At 41.1% G+C, this 26,304-nt stretch overlaps 1 protein-coding gene across 5 annotated transcripts in view; it reads left to right on the plus strand.

Annotated features, from left to right (window-relative positions):
• Positions 1-26,304, plus strand: part of DLG2 (discs large MAGUK scaffold protein 2) — a 2,219,272-nt gene that overhangs the window by 1,661,820 nt on the left and 531,148 nt on the right. For 3 of the 5 annotated variants that reach the window (XM_065936970.1, XM_065936964.1, XM_065936965.1), the window contains one exon: positions 5,869-6,024. The exons of the other annotated variants lie outside the window; for them this stretch is intronic. In XM_065936970.1, the coding sequence (XP_065793042.1) occupies positions 5,869-6,024 (156 nt within the window). The remainder of the gene's footprint in view (positions 1-5,868; positions 6,025-26,304) is intronic. 5 annotated transcript variants of the gene reach the window in all.

Consider the following 26,304-nt stretch of genomic DNA (forward strand, 5'->3'; position numbering starts at 1 on the left):
TGCTTCATGGTCCAAGATGACTGCTGAAGCTCCAGCAACTGTATCTGGATTCCAGGTCAGCAGAGGGAGGGAGAGGGAGAGAGTAAAACTGCAGGGGTCTCAGCTAAGTCAGCTTCCCTTTAAGCAGCCATCTCACAAATCCCAGAGCCACATCTACCTTCAAAACTGAGAAATAAAAATCTTTATTACAGGAAAAGTGACCAATGAAAATTTTGATTTCCATTAATGAGAAAAAAGGTTAAGAAATAAGTAAAATGAATGTTTGGGAAGCAATCCAGCCAGCTCTGCCACAGTGACACTGTTTCAGGGTGGAAAAATTGAAGAATAAAAGCAGGTCCTCTTGTGATAACCTACCCAGAATAATTCCCATAGCGCTCATACCTGTCTGTTCATTTCTTATTTAATTCACATTTATGCAGCCTATTTAATACAACACTTTTCCCAAGCTGAATTTTTGTGCAGACAGCACATTTTAGGTACAAATAAGACTGTGATCTCCCAAGGTGACTTTGTCTAATCAGAATCATGCATCTTTCTGTCTTTAAAACCATGGGAAATATATGTTAATCTTCATAAAGCTGATTATGTCAACAAAGCAAAAGCAGACTCTCTGTCCCCAAATCGTGAACAATAATCAATCTGACTGTTTTAAAAGATGTACCATTACACGCCAGTCAGGATGGCTGCTATCCAAAAGTCTACAAGCAATAAATGCTGGAGAGGGTGTGGAGAAAAGGGAACCCTCTTACACTGTTGGTGGGAATGCAAACTAGTACAGCCACTATGGAAAACAGTGTGGAGATTTCTTAAAAAACTGGAAATAGAACTGCCATATGACCCAGCAATACCACTTCTGGGCATACACACTGAGGAATCCAGATCTGAAAGAGACACGTGCACCCCAATGTTCATCGCAGCACTGTTTATAATAGCCAGGACATGGAAGCAACCTAGATGCCCATCAGCAGATGAATGGATAAGGAAGCTGTGGTACATATACACCATGGAATATTACTCAGCCGTTAAAAAGAATTCATTTGAATCAGTTCTAATGAGATGGATGAAACTGGAGCCCATTATACAGAGTGAAGTAAGTCAGAAAGATAAAGAACATTACAGTATACTAACACATATATACGGAATTTAGATAGATGGTGGCGATAACCCTATATGCAAAACAGAAAAAGAGACACAGAAATACAGAACAGACTTTTGAACTCTGGGGGAGAACGTGAGGGTGGGATGTTTTGAAAGAACAGCATGTATATTATCTATGGTGAAACGGACCACCAGCCCAGGTGGGATACATGAGTCAGGTGCTCGGGCCTGGTGCACTGGGAGGACCCTGAGGAGTCGGGTGGAGAGGGAGGTGGGAGGGGGGATCGGGATGGGGAATACATGTAACTGTATGGCTGATTCATGTCAATGTATGACAAAACCCACTGAAATGTTGTGAAGTGATTGGCCTCCAACTAATAAAATAATATTTAAAAAAAAAAAAAAAAAAAAAAAAAAAAAGATGTATTTCAATGGCTAACTGAAAGTATGTTTTCTTTTACATAACTTCCCACTGTGTGAATTAAGTGCATGTGTGTATTTAGTTCCTGTCAACTCTTTGCCACCCTGTGGACTGGTAGCCCGCCAGGCTCCTCTGTCCATGGGATTCTCCAGGCAAGAATACTGGAGTGGGTTGCAATTCCGCCTCTAGGTAATCCACTGGACCCCATAATTGAACCCGCATGTCCTGTCTCCAGCACTGGCAGGCAGATTCTTTACTACTGAGTCACCTAGGAAGCCCGTGAATTACATATATAAACTGATGTAAAAAAAAAAAAAAAACTTGATTCACATTGTTGGATGGCAGAAGCCAACACAATATTACAAAGCAATTATCTTCCAATTAAAAATAAAATTTTTTTAAAAAGTATTTATCAGTGAATTATCTATAAAAACTGATAAAAATACTTTTAAAAATTTATTTTTAATTGGAAGGTAATTGCTTTACAATATTGTGTTGGCCTCTGCCATACAACAGTGTGAATCAGTCATAAGTATACATATGTCCCTTCCCTTGAACCTCGCTCCCACCCCATCCCACCCTCTAGATTATCCCAGAGTACCATGCTGAGCTCCCCTCTGTTATACAGCAGCTTTCTATTAGCTATCTATTTTATATGGTCAGTGCCGAAGAATGCTCAAACTACCGCACAGTTGCACCCATCTCACATGCTAGCAAAGTAATGCTCAAAATTCTCCAAGCCAGGCTTCAGCAATACATGAACCATGAACTTCCAGATGTTCAAGCTGGTTTTGGGAAAGGCAGAGGAACCAGAGATCAAATTGCCAATATCCGTTGGATCATCAAAATAGCAAGAAAATTCCAGAAAAACATCTATTTCTGCTTTATTGACTATGTCAAAGCCTTTGACTGTGTGGATCACAATAAACTTTGGAAAATTTGTAAAGAGATGGGAATACCAGTCCACCTGACCTGCCTCCTGAGAAATCTGTATGCAGGTCAGGAATCTATAGTTAGAACTGGACATGGAACAACAGACTGGTTCCAAATAGGAAAAGGAGTACGTCAAGGCTGTATATTGTCACCCTGCTTATTTAACTTATATCCAGAGTACATCATGGGAAATGTGGGGCTGGATGAAGCACAAGCTGGAATCAAGATTACCGGGAGAAATATCAATAACCTCAGATATGCAGATGACACCACCCTTATGGTGGAAAGTGAAGAAGAACTAAAGAGCCTCTTGATGAAAGTGAAAGAGGAGAGTGAAAAAGTTGGCTTAAAACTCAACATTCAGAAAACTAATATCATGGCATCTGGTCGCATCACTTTCTGGTAAATAGATGGGGAAACAGTGGAAACAAAAAGAGACTTTATTGGTGACTGCAGCCATGAAATTAAAAGACGCTTGCTCCTTGGAAGAAAAGTTATAACCAACCTAGACAGCATATTAAAAAGCAGAGACATTACTTTGCCAACAAAGGTCTGTCTAGTCAAAGCTATGGTTTTTCTAGTAGTCATGAATGGATGCGAGAGTTGGACTATAAAGAAAGTTGAGCACTGAAGAATTGATGCTTTTGAACTTTGGTGTTGGAGAAGACTCTTGAGAGTCCCTTGGACTGCAAGGAGATCAAACCAGTCCATCCTAAAGGAAATCAGTCCTGAATGTTCATTGGAAGTGCTGATGCTGAAGCTGAAACTCCAATACTGTGGCCACCTGATGGGAAGAACTGACTCATTGGAAAAGACCCTGATGCTGGGAAAGATTGAAGGCGGGGGGAAAAAGGGACGACAGAGGATGAGGTGGTTGGATGGCATCACCGACTCGATGGACATGAGTTTGAGTAAACTCCAGGAGTTGGTGATGGACAGGGAGGCCTGGCGTGCTGTAGTCCATGGGGTCACAGAGTCGGAGATGGCTGAGCCACTGAACTGAACTTATATATGGTATTGTACATGTTTCAATGCTGCTCTCTCAATTTGTCTCACCCCCTTCTTCCTTGCCGTGTCCAAAGTCTGTTTTCTATGTCTGCGTCTCTGTTCCTGCCCTGCAAATAGGTTCATCTGTACTGGTTTACTAGCAGCACTGTTTACAATAGCTGGGACATGGAAGCAATCTAGATGCCCATCATCAGACGAATGGATAGAGAGGTTGTGGTACATATATACAGTGGAATATTACTTAGCCATAAAGAGGAATGCATTTAAGTCAGTTCTAGTGAGGTGGATGAACCTGGAGCCTGTTGTACAGAGTAAAATAAGTCAGAAAGAGACAAACAAATATCATATTTTTTTTAAAAAAAGAGCAGTTTTAAAGAATCATTTACAGTTGCCTCTTTTAAGTGCTGTATTTACCAGTATAAATTATGTATATGTATAAATTGATAAACAGAAATTTATGAACTTACTGGATTTTTCTTAAAACAAAGCAGTTGTCTTCTCTAAGGATACATTCCCTAATAAATATGGCTCTTTTATTTTAAAAACTTTTAATTCTTCCTGTAAATGTTATAGCCTCTGGGATAGAACAAGCCGACTCCATTGTAAAGTACTTCATTTTCCCACTGAGGTCGTTATCGCATAGGACAAATAGGCCTCTGGGGTCGTCCTCAGCCCCTCTGCTGTGTTATACAGAATAAACAAGTCAAAGAATCTCCTTCTGCGTGATGGAAAGATTTGTGTTGAAAAAGAACCCAGGTCCCTAGGCATTATGTCTACGATGACATCACATGATTGACCGCAGTAATATTGTAAATTAGGCAGTTCGTTTTTAATGCTTGGTTGATCCTCTGTTCCGCCCTGTTCCCCATTCTCCGTCCGCATTGACTGAGCACCTGTTACGCAGTAGGAGCCACGCTGAGGGCTGCGGCTGCAGAAACCCAGACCATGCCGTCCCTGAGTGCACTTCCTGGGCCCCTGCTCAGGCTCGTGACCACCACTGGCTGCCTCGGGTGTCTTGTGGCCCCAGGAGGTGCAATTTGCCGCCCCTGGGTGTGACTCTGGCCACAGCCCAGTTTCCTGACTTGCTCCTCACCTTCCCAGCTAAGCCTACACTTTCTGGGTCCCTGACCTGACCACTCACAGTCCTTTCATGTCCATACCCATCTTTTCATTCTTACATAATGGAAAGATACTGGAAGTAATTTCAGACCGTGTGTTTAAAAAATGGAGAAGAGAGTTGTGAAACTTTTTTTTTTAATAAAAAGAGGATTTTGTAGTATATGAATCTTTGACCAGAAACTATAGAAAATTTTATCTGATCATAATATGCATGTTTGTCAATAACAGCTATAAAAATGTTGCTATTTTAGATAATGTTTCAGTATCCCTAGATGAATTCACTTAATAGAAATGTTACTAAAATCTTCCTTGTGGAAAACTCTCTGAAGTCAATTCTAGGGGGCAGGGATCACACTGTGAATAAATATATGGAGGAACCTATTAGATTCTTAGGTAAAGCCAACTACCCCCCACAAATCACCAAGCAAAAATTTTGCAGTATAAATATGGGAAGTTGTATTCATTTATTCATTCATACATGCAGTCTACAAATACTTATAGAGTATATATTATGTGCCACACTGTATTGTAAATGGTTAAAAAAAAATAAATGTAGTCTCTGCCCTCATAGAATTTATGGTGTAGTGAGAGTGACAATAAAAAGTTAAAGAAAATATAAAAAAGATTATTTTATGCTGAGAAAAGATTATTAGAAAATATGAATAGGTGCTGTGAAAAAATTTCAAGTGTCCTGGCCAGGGTGGTCAGGGAAGGTCTATGTGAAGTTCACATTTAAGATGAGATTCCAGTGTAAGAAGGAGCCATGTCAGAGGATCCCAAACTTTGGCCTTTCAGGCTGGCTTATCTAAAAAGATATGACGTTTAAAAGTTGATTATGACTCTGTTGGAATTCCCAGGAGGTTCAGTAGTAAATAATCTTGCCTGTCAATGCAGAAGACGTGGGTTCGATCTCTGGGTCAGGAAGATTCCCTGGAGTAAGAAGAAATGGCAACCCACACCAGTACTTTTATCTAGAAAATTCCATGGAGAGAGGAGCCTGACGGGCTACAGTCCATGGGGTCCCAGAGTCGAACAGGACTGAGCGCACACGCATGTCTCTTTCTGTGACTCTATTGAGGTATTTGACGCATGACTTTTAGCCATGCCACATGTCAGCCAAGGTTGTGATTTCTAACCCGAGGACCTGTTTGTGAAGAGCCTCTTACCTCGGGCCTTATGAAGCCGTGGCATTGTCTGGGGCGTTGGCTGTCGCCTACGGTAAGATGCTGCTAGCGGCCCGTCATTCGGGGTGAGTGCTAACCCTGCATCTCTCTCTCTTGTGTCACCAGGCCTCCGGAACCCGTTTACAGCACTGTGAACAAACTGTGTGATAAGCCTGCTTCTCCCAGGCACTATTCCCCTGTTGAGTGTGACAAAAGCTTCCTTCTCTCAGCTCCCTACCCCCACTACCACCTAGGCCTGCTCCCCGACTCTGAGATGATCAGGTACTGCATGCGCTTTCTCACCTCATCTTCTCCGGTTGCATGTGCTTCCACGGGGACGAACGGGTCGAATCCGCCTCCACCCGCTGCTCTGCACCCTACATCTTCCTCAGGGTGGAGAGCCCTTCTGCTCCCACAGGGCAGGGGGAGACATTGAGAGCATTGATCTCCTACTGTCATCACAGAGCCCTGACACGTGATCACACGATGCTCTAAATGTTCTCGGTCCCCACGCATTGTTAATAAGGCATATTTTTCCCAAAGAATGTACTTTGGAATTTAATTAGCACCCTTCCCCTCATATGGAAGGTTCAAAGAGAGCTGCATTCTTGATTAGTACATTTTAAATAGTAATGCTCTGCTCCATGCATCACATCGCCTAAGAAGTTGATACTATTATTGCCGTTTCATATTTTAACTAAATTATTAAATTAATGTCATCATTTAACTGACTCCTTGAGGTATTAACTCATCCAAAACTGCAGAACTATTCGATGCTTACTAACCACAAAGAATATAATCTTCACCTCTACAATAGGTTATAATGCTAGGTGTTTACATCTGTTGTCTTACTCAGTAACTGCCATTTTATGTAAGAAAACTAAAGTCAGAGCTAAGTTAAGGCAATTCCCTCAATAAATGTGGAGTTCAGATTTGATCATAGGATGTTTTGAGTTTTTCTACAACAATTTGTAAACAAATTTTTCTAAGTCTAAAGGTTAGACATAATTCTACATTATGATTCTAAAGCATATGTATAACAAATTAATAAAATCCTATCATACTGAAGCAGCCAGTCAGTGAGAGAAAGAAAAAGAGAATACAGTGTTCCATAAGATAGTTCCAATTTAGTATAAAATAGGAAGATCTCAATTGTAATATTTCTACATGGAATGTGGTGCTTGTGTTGTTACGTTTTCTGACAGAATATCTTCACATGGCTTCATGATATTATTATGACAGAGAAAACATAGATTTTTTGAGTGATTCGTAGTGAATAAGATCTCCTTAGAATATCATCTCTGTTCTTGGAGATTTTCAAACAATAAGTTTAGAAGTCAATGATTTGCCTCTCGAGGGGCGTTAAATACCAAATTTTAAATTTTATCTAACATTTCTAGAAATAAATGAGAAACATATTTTTGGCTATGCTGGGGCATTTTCATTAATTTGCAACAAGCAAAGCCTAACAGCTTTGCTTTTTAAAAAAATTCTTTATAAATATTAATTAAATCCTCCAATATGTTTAACAAATCATAAATCTATTTCTTGATACAGTGAACTATATGATTTTGAAGCTAAGAGGGCAAAGTCACCATAGTCATAGGGAAGTGAGAAGGCAGGCTGCAATGATGACTTTCTAGTAATTATGCATCTATAAACAGTCAGCTCCGTCAAGGCAGCTAACATTTCTGAGCTCTTCCTCCGAGCCAGGCGTGCTGTTAAGCTCCTCTTGTGAATTATTTCTCCTAACCTGACAGTCACCTTATGATGTAGATGCGATCATTATCTTTGCTTTACAAATAAGAAAATCGAGGCTTGAGAGGTTACCGACATGCCCGCGATCATCTTCCATGGAGTGGCCGGGCTGGGATTCACACCCAGGTGACCATCAGCATCTGCACTGGCGTAGGCATGGTGGCAGAGACATCTGTGCTTGCTGGACAAATCCACCCATTTCTCTTTGTCTTTCCTATCTCTATTTTTATCCTGCCTTCTCATCTCCCTTCTTCTAACTCAGTGTCAATGAATCTTTTTTTTAAACTCATGTTCTTTTTATGAACACAAAAGTCACATTCCTTGCATTCCCCTGGGGGTTTTGATACATCCCTTCTTAAAAAACTCACCAGTAAGTGGATGACAGTCCACCTTTGTGTAAACCCACCAGAAATGATTCTACTCCATTTACTTTCTATAATCTGCATGATGAAAACCATAGGGGATTTTTCCCAAATTAAAAAAAAAAAATTACTATAATGTTGAATATGTATTTTTCTTATTACATACCCTCAGCAGTCCTGACCCACACCCTCTATCTTCCCCTTGGGAATTCTGTTTTCTGTTTATTATCATTCTATCCCCTTCTTTCCCCCTCTTCTTTCCTTTCTTTTTCCTTATTTTTTTTTATTTGTTTCTGGGAAAAAATAGCACACACACATATCCATTTCAGTGGTATTGTCACCGGTACACTGATACTGAAATTCTTACCCCCTTCCACACTTCTCCAGTTCAGTAAATGGCACATACATTTACTCCATTGGCCAAGCCAAACCTTGTAAATCATACTGCACACTTTGTTTTCCCTCACACCCATCATCCAATCTACCTTCAATACCTGTTGATCCTACCTCTAAAATATATCTCAAATGTATTGATTCTCCTCTACTTCTCTTGCCACCACTTTAATCCAATCCTCCATCACCTATAATAGTCCCCTCATAGGTCTCACTCCTTCCACTATTGTCCTCCTGTTTTATTCTCAGTTCAACCAAAGTGATCTGTTAAAAATACAGATCAGCACGCTCTGTCACCTTTGCATTAAGATAAAATGCAAAGTCATTAGCATAGAATCCAGGCCGTGCATGATCTAGCTCCTGCCTGCCTCTTAAACACCTCATGTCACTGCTCACTTTGCTGACCACACTGCTCACACCAGCCTTCTTCTTCTTTAGGAAATGCACTAAGTCTCTTCCTATCTCAAGTGCTTCACACATGCTCTTTCCTCAAATCAAAAAGCTCTTCCCACACTTTGCCTGATGAACTGCTGGTCATCTTAGGTCTGAGTTTAACTTGTACTTCGGCGGAGAAGCTCCTTGAAAGAGAAAATCAGGTCCCCTGCTATAGTCTCTCTCTCTCTCTCTTTTTTCCCATTTGACTCAAGTAATTTATAAGTGTATGTTTATTTATGTGATTTTTAAACCGAACGGCTCTCTCACATTCTGGGCTGCAAGGTCAATGAGTGAAACAGCATCTATTTTGTTCACTGCTGTATCCCTAACACTTAGCCCAGTCTGGTACAGCGGGCACTCAGAATTATTGAGTGCCTAAGTACTTGTGGAAATAAGGTCTACTGATAAGCAAACAGATACCTGTTTCAGGAACAGGTCATGACTCAAGCTGTGCTTTACCCAGTTTTTAGGAGGGGCATGAAATACCTCCATGAATGAACGAATCTGTGCGTGGAAACAAATAACAACAGACTAAAACTCATTTTGTGTCCTTCACTTTCAACTTCAGCTTTCTTAATGGTCACTGTCTATACTGTAGATTGATTAGGTAGCTCTCAGTTCTTCATGCAGACTGGGCAGTTCCTTTCAGAGATTATTTACTTTCTCTCCAGTGGAAAATACCTCTCTGAGCAGATGTTTCTTGAAATACAGCCAGTAATTCTGGGGACAAGTTCAAAGATTCTAGTTCCATTTATGACACCCTCACTTGCTTTTTCCACTGTGACCTTGAATAACTTAGAGAATATCAGAGGTAGGCAAGAACTTAGACAGAAAAGTCCGTAGCCAACAAGAACTTAAATAGGCAAACCCTTAGCCAGCTCTGTTAATGATGAAGATCCCAGATCCATTGTCTTCATCAACAATGGACTCTTACTTCTACTCATGGTTAAGTAAACATATTTAGGGATCTTTTGCCTTAAAAGAATATTATAAGAAAATATCTGTTGATTCATCCAACCAAGTAATTTCAAGCATTGACAAAGTGCAAAATGTTATACTAAAGGCAACTTTTTACAAAGATGTAAATTGAAAAGGCCAACCAGGGATGGGGAATACGTGTAACTCTATGGCTGATTCATATCAATGTATGACAAAACCCACTGAAAAATAAAAAAATAAAATTAAAATAATAATAAATAAAAATAAAAAAAAAGAAAAGAAAAGGCCAACCAAAAATGTTGAAGAAATGCCTCATCTTTAAGTTGCAGTATGTGTTAATGTTTATTTTTCAGGGCATTTGAGAATTTCCCACAGTGTGTTTCAGAAGTATGGCCACATTGATAATTGTAATTATAGTCTTAGATGGCAATGAATGCAACTTCTATGAAAGTTAGCCTGTGAAGCACCGTTCCCAGTATACCAGTTCATCTGTGATCAACATTTGGAAGAATGGAGGCAAGTCAGCAAAAGCAAGGAGTCAGGCACCTGTATTCTCTGCCTTTTGAATACCCAAGTTCTCAGCGCTTTGAACTAATAGCAAATATCCAGGGATGAATTAATTGTATACACAATTTACTGCCATAGCATCATCTCAAAGAAAAGAGAAAAACTGTGAGTTTTCCTTAGCAGAGCATTTTAAATTACTTGGCAAAGCGTCAGCTCCTAAGGCTGCAGATTATGTTTAGAGTAATTGACTTTTCAGACCCTGCAAAAGCAAGAAATGGGCAGAGCCTGGAATGAGACTAAAATTTGAAGCTCTATGAAAAACAAACAGTGTTTCTGTGAGGCTCTTGCTTTTTTAAAGAAAAAAGATATCTTTTTCTTTAAAAAAAAAAAAAATGTAGTTTTTGATGTTGTAATTGGTTTTTCTTCTTGGAGAGAATGTTAAGTGACTCAGCTTTTAATGTTCCCGGGACAAGAAATATCATTCTTGACTGTTTTCTCAACATACTGACATGTTTGCATTTGTCTTTTTACATAGATGGTCCTAATTATTGTTATACTGTAATTGATGAACAGAGGTTGAGATAAACCAGATAAAGTGTAGCTAAAATATGTTGGCAGATTTTGGACAGGAAATATCTCTGAAGCATTATGTGTTCATAAAACATCATCTCCTTGAAGAGTGTATTTTCATGGAACTTCTACTAGGTCACCAGGCATTACCCTAGATGCTAGGGGTTTGGAGGTGAATAAGACCATGTAAATGAAGAATTCATTGCTGTGCTTTGTGAGGTTCCTTTGCTAAAGGCCCTTGGTTTCTCCAGTGTACTTAATCTCTAGGTAACTAAAAACAGGCAATTGTAAGAGATACCAATGGGAGGAATCATGCTCTGAGAGTGTCCCTTCTGTGGAGGTGTGAACACACACACACAGAGGAATGTTCCCCCACTCACACCTTGTTTCATCAAGTTCTAGTATTTATAAGAACCATTCTTCATAGGAAACTTAACCTTATCTCTCATAGGTCCATTAGACTGTTACAAGACTTCAGCCACAAGCCAAAGTTATGGTGGCCTATCTTTGACAACCATCCACTCCTTACAAACTTTTAGAAAATCTATCTATTAATGTTTTACCTGTCTCAAAGTCTATAAGTTCAAAATCAAATATAACTTCTATACATAATAACATTATAATAAAAGTACAGGTGAGTTTCTAAGGGTAAACGGAGGAAGTATCATCTAACTCTGCGACCCCATGGACTGCAGCACACCAGGCTTCCCTGTTCTTCACCATCTCCCAGAGTTTGCTCAAACTCATGTCCATAGAGTTGATGATGCCGTCCAACTATCTCATCCTCTGCCATCCTCTTCTCCTCCTGCCTTCAGTGTTTCCCAGCATCAGGGTCTTTTCCAATGAGTCGACTCTTCAAATTACGTGCCCAAAATATTGGAGCTTCAGCTTCAGCATCAGTCCTTCCAATGAATAGTCAGAGTTGATTTCCTTTAGGATTGGCTGGTTTGATCTCCTAGCAGTCCAAGGGACTCTCAAGAGTCTTCTCCAACACCATAATTTGAAAGCATCAATTCTTCGGTGCACAGCCTTCTTTATGGTCCAACTCTCACATCCATACATGGCTACTGGAAAAACCATAGCTTTGATTAGACAGACCTTTGTCCTCAAAATTTGAACCTCTGTAGGAGGAAAATCAGTGGAAGGAAAGGGAGGCAGAGTATAAGGGAAGGTCTCTTCCTCGAGATGAAGGCAACCCAATGTCATAGAGGAGCCAAGGACTGTGTCCAGACTGTCTAGGTTTGAGGCCTTCCTTTGACCTTTCACTCGCCAGAAAAGGGGAAAATTGGTGTGAGGATCCAGGGAAATGGAGAAAATGAATCTTCATCTAGGCATCACATACATTAGTCATTATTGTTTTCACGTGCTTATTCTGTTGTAAAACCTTGAGCTCATGTATATTTATTTTTAGTGTTATCACAAATCAGGTGACTATTTATCAGCACAGGTATATGCCCAATTGCCATAAGAAAGCTGTGGATGTTCATTTCTTTTATCATTCTTAAGGGCAGCATCCTCCTTGTTACCACTGACAAAGTCATATGTTTCCCCCTTTATTATTACATTTATAGTTTCCCCATAAAAGATGGCATATTTCTGAAGCACACATGTGCGTGCTAAATCACTTCAGTCATGTCCAACTCTTTGCGACCCTGTGGACTCTAGTCCGTCAGGCTCCTCTCTCCATGGGATTCTCCAGGCATGAATACATGCCTTCTTCCATGGGATTGATCCTACATCTCTTATGTCTCCTGCGTTGGCAGGCAGGTTCTTTACCATTAGCACCACCTGGGGAGCCCTGTATGTGGCCTCATATATGTTTTTTTAGTCTACTTACATAGCAATATTTCTAGCCCATGTGTACCATTTTAGGAATGTAGACAAAATGATAGCTAATCTGGAGCACAGACTAGTAGTCAGGCACTTTCCACATGTATGAATGCTTGATTCTAGTTATCCCAACAACTTTGCGGAGGGTGGGTTTTGATGCAGTAAATGGGAGAGCCAGGACTCCAGTGGGGGCCTTCCCACAGCGGACAGGCTTCTGCTGTCGGGAGCCGTAATCGCTCTCATTCACCGTGGCTTCTCCCTCAGTCCCCCACATCTTATGTCCACGCTGCCACAAATCTGTGGATCCTGAAAGAAAATTTGAGCTTTGTTCACACGATGTAATCTGGGAAATGCACCATTAAAAGAAGAAAGAAGATGCTTAACAAATCGTTGACCTTCTTTTGCCTTCTTTAAAAGGCTGATATAATCTGAAAGAATTCTTAATTTCATTTTTAATTAAAACCAGGAGAGGAAGCCCTCTGGGCATGGCTCTTAAGGCCCGATTCCTTCCTGCGTTTATGCAGCAGCTTCTCCTTCAAAGGCCTTCGCTGCCTTTTTGAAGTTAAGTGATCATCAAGCCCAATTTGAATTAAGGAAACTAAGGAGAGATTAACTGACTCCCGCACAGTCACAGAGATGGCTCTTGCCGGATTCCATTCTATAGCCACTTTTCTGTGCAGGGATTCTCACTGAAAGAAACGCCCTTGCTTTGAAATTAATGAATTTTCTATATAGACCCTTTAAAAATTTTTTTTAACTTTTAATTTTGTATTTGACTATAGCCGACTAACAATGTTATGATAGTTTCAGGAGGACAGCAAAGGTGGACCCAGCCCCACATACAGGTGTATCCATTCTCCCCCGAACTCCCCTCCAGTCCAGGCTGCCACATGACACTGAGTGGAGTTCCCTCTGCCGTGCAGTAGGGCCTTGCTGGTTGTCTATTGTAAATATAGCAGTGTCTGCCTGTATATTCATGTGTGCATGCTCAATCACTTCAGTTGTGTCCAACTCTTTGTGACCCCGTGGAGTCCTTGCAACACCAGGCATCTCTGTCCATGAGATTCTCCAGACAAGAATACTGGAGTGGGTTTCTGTGCCCTCCCCCAGGGAATCTTCCTGACCCAGGGATCGAACCCAGGTCTCCTGCACTGCAAGCAGATTCTTTACCACTAAGTCACCGGGGAAACCCATACATGTATATAGACCTTTTTAAAAAATACCATTTATTGTTGCCCTTCACGTTCTTCTTCTTAAAGATCTAGGAGATGTTCTTTCATTAAGAATTCAAGAATTTTTTAAGCACATTTAAAATTGCATCATGTAGTGTGAAGGAGGGAAGAAGGCAGGCTACTCACTTTGTTCCTAAACTCTCATTTACTCTTTGCAGTAACCCTGGCAGGTCCAGAGACGGAGTCTCCGGGGTGCTTGGAAATGAACTCAGATGGGTCTTATTCCAAAATTCCTATCTTGAGACATTCAAATAACTCTCTGTGATGCAACAATCTAAATTTAATTGACTAGCTGTTTTTAAAAAGCCGGATTATTTACCTACCTGAGCTGTTATCAATATTTTCCCTCAGTTTTAGTATATTTTTTTTTGTTTGGGGAGCAATCTTTGTTTTTACTTTAGTAAACCACTGTGTTATTGGAAGCCATAAGAAACTGAAAGATAAGCTTAATTTCAAAAGCAGTTCTTTGTGGAGGCAAAGTAGCTGTGCAAAATCACTATAGCAACAAATTATAGGAACTCAGAAAGAATCAAGACAGTGACATCGAACCATAACACCCACAGCACAGATACAAATTTAAACCACTAATGTATGTTGAGTGCTTTTACGTACATGGCACTGTTCCAAACTTTTATAGGTACTAACTTATTTTATCCTCATGACAATCTCTGGGGTAGGTATGATTATTCTAATTTTGCAGAAGAGCTCTGATACATCTTTAACAAGTGGAAACAATGAGATGAGGTTGTTCAAGCTGAGTATACCAGGACGTGGAGCATTAATTTCATTAGAGGAAGGTTTTTGTTGTTTTATTTGCTGTTGTATTTCCTGTCCTGACATGTGGTCCTGATAGTTATACTGATGATGATAGTGATGGAGAAGGAGAAGAAGAAATCAGTCGCTATCATTTATACAATCTTATTGACTGCCAGGCTGCACTTTATACAAATTACCTCCTTAATTCCCACCGCAGTCCAAGAAGGTACGTCTTTTGTTACTCTCCCTGTTTTGCAAGTGAAGAAACTGAAGTCCAGAGAGATTAAGTGACCTATCTAAGGTCACTCAGGATTAGGATAGTATTTGAATCTGGCAGGCTGGGACCAGAATTGGTTCTTTCACATGTGCTCAATAAATATCTATTGAATGTTATTCTCATCAGACATAATACTCAAGTATTAAATTCTGAGGGGGAAAAGTATGCATCATTTAACCATAGTCAGATTTCAATAAATAGATAATAGATATATGGTTAAGAGTCTATACTCTAGAATAAAAGTGTTAGCTGCCTCCACCACTGCCTAATTATGTAAACTTGAGCAGCTGACAACTACTCTGAGCTTTTGTATCCTCAGTCTTATAATAGTGATAACTGTGGTATCCATTTCATGGGTTGTTGTAAAGATTTAATGAAGTTATATGTAAAGTGTAGAGAGCAGTGCCTGATAAATATGAAGTGCCCTGTTAACGTTAGCTATTTATATGTGTGTGTATTAAATGACAGTGTGTGTGCTCAGTCGCTTAGCCGTGTCTGACTCTTTGCAGCTGCATGGACTGCAGCCCGCCAGCCTTCTCTGTCCATGGGCTTCTCCAGGCAAGAATACTGGAGCGGGTTGCCATTTCCTGCTCCAGATCTTCCTGACCCAGGGATCAAACCTGTGTCTCTTATGGCTTCTGCGTTGGCAGGCAGATTCTTTACCACTGCGCCACCTGGAAAGCCCCAAATGACACAGTATGATCCCCTAAATAGATAGCTCAGGCTGAGGTGGGAATGAGTTTTTAATAAAGGACTGTTATACAAGGCCATTTTCACTCATGGCCTGATGGTGAGCCCAGTGAATTGTAAAGGAGATGAATGTTAGGGTTGGCAGTGTGAGAGGAAGGGCTAAGCAAGGCTGCTTATATTTATCCAGAGATCTAAGCATTTCAGAATGTAGAATTTTGTTTTCATTAAAGGATCAAAATTTACCTCTCACAACAGAAAAAGTAAATCTTCCATTTCCACTCTTTAATTCAGTTCTGTAGACCTTAAGCTCATATGAAGTTTAAAGGATCCCTTGAACAGGATTTTCAAAGTCAGCAGAGATGTGTGTTCCAAACTGAATACTAAAACCTAAGATCACTCTATTCTAGAGAAAATGGATACATTAGAGAGTGAAGAGAAGTTGCGTGGTTGACTTTAAGTGGAGGGGTGGCCCGTATACTGGGGCCCAGCTAACCCAGTCAGAGCCTTTGTTTAAATTTTAAAATCTCTCCCCTTCAGGATGAAGGAAGGACAAAATGTGCCAGGGCCCCCAGTGTGACATATAGGTGGAATTCCGATCAGATTTCAGCCCTAGCTCATTCCCTTGGCCAAGCATTCATATGACCAACCTGCCTAACAGAATGGATTGGCCCAGACTGAGGCCAGGGATGAAAACCATATTTCTCTCTGTTATGTTCATCCCTCTCAAATTTATTCTGATGTTCTGCTTCCTTACTTGCGCCTCTGTCATCATTATGAGGCTATCATTCTGTCAAGTCTTATAGGTTTAAAAATAATAACTAGAGGCTAATACAAGTTCAGAGATGAAAGATAACCTTGAAATCATCTAGTCAGATTTTATATGCTCCAGATGAGGAAACTGTCAGTCAGCCCACAAATATGTATTAAATGCCTATTATATGGTGGGGACTTCTGGGGATACACAATCCAGAAATGGTCAGACCCTGCTCTCAGGAGGTTTAGGGACCATTGGGCCCAGAGGGTTACTTGGTAATATGGAAAAAAAAAAAAGTCTAGCAATTTATTATGGATTGTATTTTTCAAATATGCATGAATTTCACTTTGCCTTCAACCTTATTTATTCTGAATTCATCCTGTATTTCTCCTAGATATTACGGTTATAGGTTTATAGGTTTAAAGGTTATAGGTTATAGGTTTATAGGTTATAGGTATTCATTGGTTTCTAGGCATGATTTCTTTTTTAAAATTGTTGTTTATTTATTTTTGGCTATGCTGAGTGCTTGTTGCTACACACACACTTTCTCTAGTTGCAGTGAAGTGAAGTGATAGTCACACAGTTGTGTCACAACTCTTTGCAACCCCATGGACTAGAGCCCACCAGGCTCCTCTGTCCATGGAATTCTCCAGACAAGAGTACTGGAGTGGGTTGCCATTTCCCTCTCCAGGGGATCTTCCCAACCCAGGGATTGAACCCGGGTCTCCTGCATTGCAGGCAGATTCTTTACCAGCTGAGCCAGCATGGCAGCCCCTCGTTGCAGTGAGTAGGAGCTCCTCTCCTGTTGGTGCACGGGCGTCTTACTGCGGTGGCTTCCCTTCTTGCTTCGTGCAGCCTCTGGGGCATGCAGGTATATGCAGGAGCTGCAGCGTGTCGGCTCAGTAGTTGGGCTGAGCAGCTGTGGGCTCAGCAACTCTCAGGCTCTAGAGAAAAGCCTCAGCAGTTGTGGCTCACGGGCATAGCTGCTGTGTGGTATGTGTGATCTTCCCGAATCAGGAATCAAACCTGTGTCTCCTGCATTGGCAGGCGGATACTTTACCACTGGACTGCTAGGGACGCCTCAGAGTGTTTTCATATGAAATCGGAAGGTTGAGTAATAGCCCAGATTTCCTTCTAGCTCTCTGCATTCTCACATGTCAAGCTGCTAGATAAATTCTTACTGTCTTGCTAGCCCTAAGTTCCTTGTAGGGAGACCTTCAGGCTACACTGGTTTTGAGGAAAGGCACCGTGAGTAAAAACAAAAGTCTCTGACCAGACCATCAGGAGACCAGTCCACCAGTATAATTGCGAAATTCTGAGACCCTCCCTTTCTTCTCTGCAGGGGTTTGGTGACTCATGCGTTGTCCTGAACAACCATGCCCGCACTCCTATTTCCCGTTATTTCCCCAGAGGACACTCCTCACTTAGGACAGATCACTTTGTCTCCTCACCTTTGTCCCTGTCCCAGCCCTTAGAATGATGTCGTTTCAGATCTCCATCTCCTTTCCCACTGTTGTCCACACTGACACTCCATGCCTACGCCAGCCTTCTAGGAGCTGGGTGGTGTCTGGCAGGGGCAAGACGAGAAGCCTTCCCTTCCTGCCCTGGAGCAGGGCTCCCAATGGGGCATCTTGTGTTCACAGCACTGAGACCCACGCCTCCGTGTTTTGACAGGTACTGTGTGGGACTCTTGGTCAGCTGGGGCTTTCTCGTTCAGGTGAGGGTCTTGCCATCCCCATTTCTCTTGCTCTCTCCAGAGCAGCTCTGTTTGTGTCCCAGCCAGACTCCTTGTCCTGGTTTTCATGTTGGAGCCTTTTCCTCTGGGATCTTTGTGACGCATGAAAGCAGCCCTTTAATCTAGACTCTTTTCCAGCAGAGAAGCAAAGAAGACAGGCTGTTCTTGGTTGGGCAACTTTAGCAAATTCATTTTCCAGAGCATCAAAAACTTTCTCGGGAGACAATCTACTTTTTAGAATCCCAAAGTTAAAAGAAACTACAAAAGAAGGGATGGGGATAATGATTGTGGGAAGTCAGGAAGGAGTGGTTGGAGGTCTTTCCAGTGATGCTTAGAGCAGCTGCAGGCCCGCAGTTGGTCAAGAGTTCCTAGAAGTCTCTGGTCACAGAGCTCTATAAATCACAGACAAGGAGAGTTGCCTTTCCTGAGTCCTCCTCTGGACGTAGAGTGTTGGTTTCTTCCCTCCCTTCTCTCTAAAAGGCCCCTTACTGTAGCTCCCCAGTGAGACCTCTCACATGAAGTATCTTGCGGCCCTTCTGCTTTCTTCAGTCATGTGTGTGTGCCTGCTCAGTCGCTCAGTCATGTCTGACTCTTTTGCAACCTTATGGACTATAACCCGCCAGGCTCCTCTGCCCATGGGTTTTCCCAGGCAAGAATCCTGGAGTGGATTAACATTTCCTCCTTCAGGGGATCTTCACTATCTTGAGATCAAACCCACGTCCCCTGCATTGGCAAGCGGATTCCTTACCACTGAGCCATGAGGGAAGCTCTGCCTCCCTTAGGTCAGCAAGTGAAAAATCCACATATATTCAAAATTTGGGCTCTTTCTAACTCCACATCCGCCCTCTCAAATTGACTTAGTCTTTAGACCCTTCCTTTTTTCATGCTAGGTCAAAAGTCAGCTGCTGAGAGAGTTGGCCAGCAATCTTTAGTTTTTCTTCATGCATTTCCATCCCATAATACCCAGGGGAATAGTGAGCCTGAAGAACAGACCAAGTCAATCTGCCAGTCTTCCATTAGTGACAACACTGTGTAAATGAAAACGGAGTTTCCCTGTCATGGAGTTTTCCTTTCTGTGGGTAGGAGCAATGCTGTGTGTGGTCCATATGACACATGAGCAGATAGCGACATTCTGTATAGAATGGCAGATGGTCAGTGTTCACTTGACACGGTGACTCACAGTTCAAAAGGCAGCTTACATTTAATGGGAGCTCTTCTCCCTGCTGAAGGCAGTGCATGGAAGGCTTGGTAATTGAGAGGAATCCTCAACTCTGAGTTGTAGTTCACCCTTACTCTCGTGGGAGAAAGTGAGACATAACACTTTTCCCTGAAATTTCTGAATTAGGCCACAGAAACAGATTTTCTTCATCCTACCTATTGTGCATTGTAACAAGTAATGTCTACTGTTTGTTAAAGTCGGTTTTATTTGTAGTCTACACATGTCAACAGCAGACACTCTGGAGAAATCACATCACATGTGGACTCCTCGAATGTGTCTTACACGGTTTGAGGGTTGGGTTCTCAGAATGTGCACTTCTAGGTTTTCAAAGGTGGGATCAAGGTCCAGAGCAAGCAAACCTCTCAGAAACTCTGATTAACCCTGTGAAGGGTAATAAAGCAAAAATCAATTCGACAGACTTAGAAGATTGAAAAGGAACAGATTAAGACATGCAAAAGGACTTTATTTTCAGCACCAGTCACTCTTCAAGTTTGCTCAGCATGCTGAGTAAATGTCAGTGTCTGGTAAGATGAGAGCAATTGCCATTCCCTTTCTCTTATGTTCCTTCTACGAAGAAAAATTTCTTTTTAATTCCAACTATAAAGAAAAAGAAATGCAAGGAAATATGTGTTGCAAGTAAGGGTAAAGCTAATGGTATATCCTGAGAGCCCTAAGTATCATTTAATTATAAAATGCTTGATCAGAAAGGATTAGAGAAGATTGTATCCCAACATTCTTTTTAATTGAGAAAATAAGTCCAGCAAAATTAAGAGACTTAACCAAGATCACACAGTCGTACGAGTAATTTGTGGCAGATAAATGACTCAGGTTAGAGATGTCAGGTGCCAATGCTTTTTCTCCCATGCCAGTTAGTAATTTTAACTAAACACAGTCTTTTAGGATGTTTCATACTAAGTAAGGTTACATATCACAGACCAAGCCTCGAAGGAAACAAAAATGTTCCTTCAGAATAACAGTGTTTACCTTGAAGGAGTATGATTTGAATGTGGAAAGAAATTGTTATTTTTAACTTTCAAAAATTTTTAAAATTCAGTTCAGTTCAGTCGCTCAGTCATGTCCGACTCTTTGCGACTCCATGAACCACAGCACACCAGGCCTCCCTGTCCATCACCAACTCCCAGAGTTTACTCAAACTCATGCCCATCGAGTCGGTGATGCCATCCAGCCATCTCATCCTCTGTTGTCCCCTTCTCCTCCTGCCCCCAATCCCTTCCAGCATCAGGGTCTTTTCCAGTGAGTCAGCTCTTCGCATCAGGTGGCCAAAATACTGGAGTTAAAGCTTCAACATCAGTCCCTCCAATAACACCCAGGACTGATCTCCTTTAGGATGGACTGGTTGGATCTCCTTGCAGTCCAAGGGACTCTCAGGAGTCTTCTCCAACACCACAGTTCAAAAGCATCAATTCTTCAGTGCTCAACTTTCTTTATAGTCCAACTCTCACATCCATACATGACCACTGGAAAAACCATAGCCTTGACTAGACAGACCTTTGTTGGCAATATAATGTCTCTGCTTTTTAATATGCTGTCTAGGTGGGTCATAACTTTCCTTCCAAGGAGCAAGCGCCTTTTAATTTCATGGCTGCAGTCACCATCTGCAGTGATTTTGGAGCCCAAAACAATAAAGTCTGACACTGTTTCCACTGTTTCCCTATCTATTTGCCATGAAGTGATGGAACCAGATGCCATGATCTTAGTTTTCTGAATGTCTAGCTTTAAGCCAACTTTTTCACTCTCCTCTTTCACTTTCATCAAGAGGTTCTTTAGTTCTGCCATAAGGGTGGTATCATCTGGATATCTGAGGTTATTGATATTTCTTCCGGCAACCTTGATTCCAGCTTGTGCTTCCTCCAGCTGATCATTTCTCATGATGTACTCTGGATATAAGTTAAATAAGCAGGGTGACAATATACAGCCTTGATGTACTCCTTTTCCTATTTGGAACCAGTCTGTTGTTCCATGCCCAGTTCTAACTGTTGCTTCCTGACCTGCATACAGGTTTCTCAAGAGGCAGGTCAGGTTGTCTGGCATCCCCATCTCCTTCAGAATTTTCCACAGTTTATTGTGATTCACACAGTCAAAGGCTTTGGCATAGTCAATAAAGCAGAAATAGATATTTTTCTGGAACTCTCTTGCTTTTTCAATGATCCAGCAAATGTTGACAATTTGATCTCTGGTTCCTCTGCTTTTTCTAAATCCAGTTTGAACATCTGGAAGTTCATGTATTGCTGAAGCCTGACTTGGAGAATTTTGAGCATTACTTTACTAGCATGTGAGATTAGTGCAATTGTGCAGTAATTTGAGCATTCTTTGCCATTGTCTTTCTTTGAGATTGGAATGAAAACTGTTTTCAGTCCTGTGGCCACTGCTGAGTTTTCCAAATTTGCTGATATATTGAGTGCAGCACTTTCACAGCATCATCTTTCGGGATTTGAAATAGCTCAGCTGGAATTCCATCAGCTCCACTAGCTTTGTTCATAGTGATGCTTCCTAAGGCCCACTTGACTCACACTCTAGAATGTCTGGCTCTAGGTGAGTGATCACACCATTGTGGTTTTCTGGGTCATGAAGATCTTCTTTGTACAATTCTTCTGTGTATTCTTGCCACCTCTTCTTAATACCTTCTGCTTCTGTTAGGTCCATACCATTTCTGTCCTTTATTGAGCCCATCTTTGCTTGAAATGTTCCCTTGGTATCTCTAATTTTCTTAAAGAGATCTCTAGTCTTTCCTATTCTATTGTTTTCCTCTATTTCTTTGCATTGATTACTGAGGAAGGCTTTCTTATCTCTCCTTGCTAGTCTTTGGAACTCTGTATTCAACTGGGTATATCTTTCCTTTCTCCTTTGCTTTTTGCTTCTCTTCTTGTCACAGCTATTTGTAAGACCTCCTCAGGCAGCCACTTTGCCTTTTTGCATTTCTTTTTCTTGGGGATGGTCTTGATCCCTGTCTCCTGAAATTACTTGTTTACAAAAACCAAGTTTAAGTTTTGTTATTAATATTAAAAAATAAATTTAAGAATCCCCCATTTAGACTCAGCAATTTCACTGCTAGGCATAAACTCAAGAGAAATGAAAACATATCGCTACACAAAACTTATATACAGATTCCAAAGTAGCATTAGTCGTAATAGACAAGAGCTGGAAATAATCCAAATATCCATCAGCTGGTGAATGAATAAAGACCATGTGGTATGTCCATGTTGTTGTTCAGTCACTCGGTAATGTCCAGCTCTTTGCAACACCATGGACTGCAGCACACCAGATATCCCTGTCCTTGCCTGTCTCCTGGAGTTTGCTCAGACTCATGTCCATTGATTCAATAATGCCGTCCAACAATCTCATTCTCCATCACCCCCTTCTCCTCCTGCCCTCAATCTTTCCCAGCATCAGGGTCTTTTCCAATGAGTTGGCTCTTTGCATCAGGTGGCCAGAGTATTGGCGCTTCAGCACAGTCTTTCCAGTGAATATCCAGGGTAGATTTCCTTTAGGATTGACTGGTTTGATTCTCCTTGCTATCAAAGAGACTTTCAAGAGTTTTCACTAGCACCACAGTTAGAAAGCATCAACTCTTCAGTGCTCAGCCTTCCTTATGGTCCAACTCCCACATCCATACATTACTGCTGGAAAAACCTTACCTTTGACTAAATGTACCTTTGTCGGCAAAGTGATGTCTCTGCTTTTTAATATGCTGTCTAGTCTGGTCGTAGCTTTTCTTCCAAAGAGCAAGTGTGTTTTAATTTCATGGCTACAGTAACCATCTGCAGCGATTTTATATCCATACAATGTAATATTATTCAGTGAGCAAAAGGAGTGAAGTACTAAGACATGCGACAGCTTGTAAGAACCTTGAAAAAACATGAATGAGAAAAGACAATCATAAAGGACCACATATTGTATGATTCCACTTATATGAAGTGTCCACAATAAGCAAACCTATAGAGAAAGAAAGTAAATTAGTGATTGCCTAGGGATGGTGAAGGGGCTTGCATAACTCAGTGAATCTATGAGCCATGCCATGCAGGACCACCCAGGATGAACAGGTCATAGTGAAGAGTTCTAACAAAACGTGGTCCACTGGAGGAGGAAATGGCAACCCACTCCAGTATACTTGCTTCAAGAACCCCATGAGCAGTTCATGAGGTACTAGAAGTGACCCTTGAGAGTCCCTTGGACTGCAAGGAGATCAAACTAGTCAATCCTAAAGGAAATCAACCCTGAATATTCATTGGAAGTACTGATGCTGAAGTTCCAATACTTTCGCCATCTGTTGCAAAGAGCTGACTCACTGGAAAAGACCCTGATGCTGGGAAAGATTGAGGGCTGTAGGGAAAGTGGGCAGCAGAGGATAAGATGGGTAGATAATAGTATCACCGACTCAATGGCCATGAATTTGAGCAAACTGCAGAGACAGTGGAGGACAGAGGAGCCTGGTGTGCTGCCGTCCATGGGGTTGCAAAGAGTCAGAAATGACTTAGCAACTGACCAACAACAACAGTAAAGGACTGGATAGGGAGGTGATGAGAACTGAAAGTAATTGATGATGTGTATGGGATTCCTTTGGGGAGTTATAAAAACCTTTTAAAATTAGATTTCAGTGTTGATTGCACAACTCTGTTAATATACTAAAGGCCATTGAATGATGCACTTTAAATGGGTGAATTTATAGTATATGAATTATAACTCAACAATGCTGTTGAATTTTTCCATTTAAAAGTTAACCCATATAGCAACAACACAACTAAGATTATGTCTTTATGACATCAAATATTCAGATAAAAATAATTTTTAAAACCCAGTTAAAAGTTTAGATGCTTTTTCTATTCTCCAACAGATTTTTCAAATAGGTAATTATTCAAAGGATTTAGAGGTCTTCAGACTTCACATTTTTAACTATGTTACGGCTCTCATTTACTAAATATCAACTTTTTGTTGTGTTCTACAAACATAACCACTAATCCTCACAATAAATCTATATAGTAGGTGTATTTATCCTTACTTTACTGATGAAACTAATAGCTGGCAAAGCTGAGCTTTAAATCCAATTCCACTTACTTTCATTAAACCACAACCACCATCCCATTGCATAAAAATAATCTTTAAAACTCTCCTTCCCAACTAGAAAAATTGTCAACACTCTCTCACTTCCTTTTGTCCTATTCACCCTCCAGAGCCACCCCTAGCTCTCCATTGAAATTGTTTTCACCAAGGTCGCCAAGATTCTTCGTTTCTAAATTCAGTGGCACTTTCTTAGTCCTTATCAAAACCCTGTTACTTGCTCCTTCTGAAACCATTGTTTTTTTTAACTTCCATAATCCCACCTCTAAGCCATAATTCTCCTTGCATCTCTGGCTTTCTCTTCTCCATCTCCTCACACATCTCCTCCTCACCCCTTTTGTCCATTTCACCCAGTGATGTCTTCTCTTTCACCTCTGCACACCCTCTCTAGCAGAGGGCATCCTCATCTACAGATTTGGTTCCCAGTTATGTGCTTATGTCTCCTACCTCTATATTTGCAACCAGAGCTTTCCTTGGCTCCAGACTCATGCATATAGATTCATCCTGGACATCTCTCCTCATATGCCCTAGGTCACATCAAAAAGCACACACATCATCTTTACCTTTCAGATCATTGCCTCTGGTGTTCTCTCCTGTCTTAATGACCATTAAGAATATGTTATAGTATTTGGGAGCATGTACTTGGGTTCAAATTTCAGTTCTAGTACCTGTGTGATCTCTCTATGCCTTACCCATAATATGGGAGTAATAAAAGTATCCATCTCACAGTGTCTTTATGAGGATTGAGTTTATATGAGAAAAGTGCCTGCCACAGAGTAAGCTTAGTACTTCTGTGATTATGACACAAGACTTTTTCCTGGATTCCTGCTACTGATTCACCTTATGTTGATCTCTATGTGTCCTACCAGTCAATATATCTTTAATTAAGCTAATTCCTCTGCAGTATTTCCATATTATATCCAATCTAGATTTGGCTAGGGGGCTTCCTTGGTAGCTGATCTGGTAAAAAAAAATCTGCCTGCAGTGCAGGAGACCCTGGTTCGATTCCTAGGTTGGAAAGATCCCCTGGAGAAGGGAACAGCTACCCACTCCAGTAGGTAGCCTGGAGTTCTCTCTTCCTGGAGAATTCCATGGGTCACAAAGAGTCGGACACGAGTGAATGATTGCCTATCTGAAGCACTTACCACCTGCTGTCTGCCACTAGCTCTATGCACCTTCAATCCATTCTTCTCATCATAGCACATGTATTGATATATGTTCTAAAATACACATCTGGGTTGTCTCTGCCTCTTGCCATCACCTGCCTTTCATTCAAACCAGTTCTTTCTGTAGTTCCTAGGGAAAAACACTGGGCCCTTTACCTATAGGGTTTTGCTCCTGCCGCTCCCATTTTTTAAAGCCTGCCCTCTAAACAAGCAAATGTATACCCACTGTCCATCACAGTGCCAGCTCCCACTCACAAATCTCTTCACCTAGGTAACTGCTAGTAAGTCCAGGCAGTGCATCTTCTGTGGTGCCAACAGAAATCCCTCACTGATGCCCTCTCCCTGGGTGGGGGCCCCTTCTCCTTCCTTTTAAAGTTATAGAACACAGCCTGCTCTATCATTATTATCATTATTTGATTTCCTTGTCTGTCTCATCAACTGCATTGAACCTCTTGAGTTTGGGAACTGTGGTTCAATTGTTTCCTTTATCCCTGGTGCCTGGCAATGCACCTGGCAAATATTAACTCTTGATTTTAAAAGAAGACAATAAAAATTATTTAAATTATTGTAAATTTATTTATTCTAATACTTACGGAAATACTCAGTGAACCTGTGACAGACTCTGTGCTTTGCATTTGAAACACAAAGACAAATTAGATGTAAAAGGGATTCACTCTCATTGAAGAGACCACAATAGAAGGAAAACAATTCGAGTCCCATAGAATAGGTGCTATAATAGAGGGCGTATGCTAAGAGGGTATCAAGAAAGGAATGTGGCTTTGTTTTTTTGTTTGTTTTTAGTAAAAAAATGACATCAATTTATTATCTTGAGTTCTGGAGGTCAGAAGTTCAAAATGGGTCTC

This window comes from Muntiacus reevesi, chromosome 5, assembly GCF_963930625.1.
Source record: "Muntiacus reevesi chromosome 5, mMunRee1.1, whole genome shotgun sequence".
Lineage (NCBI taxonomy): Eukaryota > Metazoa > Chordata > Mammalia > Artiodactyla > Cervidae > Muntiacus > Muntiacus reevesi.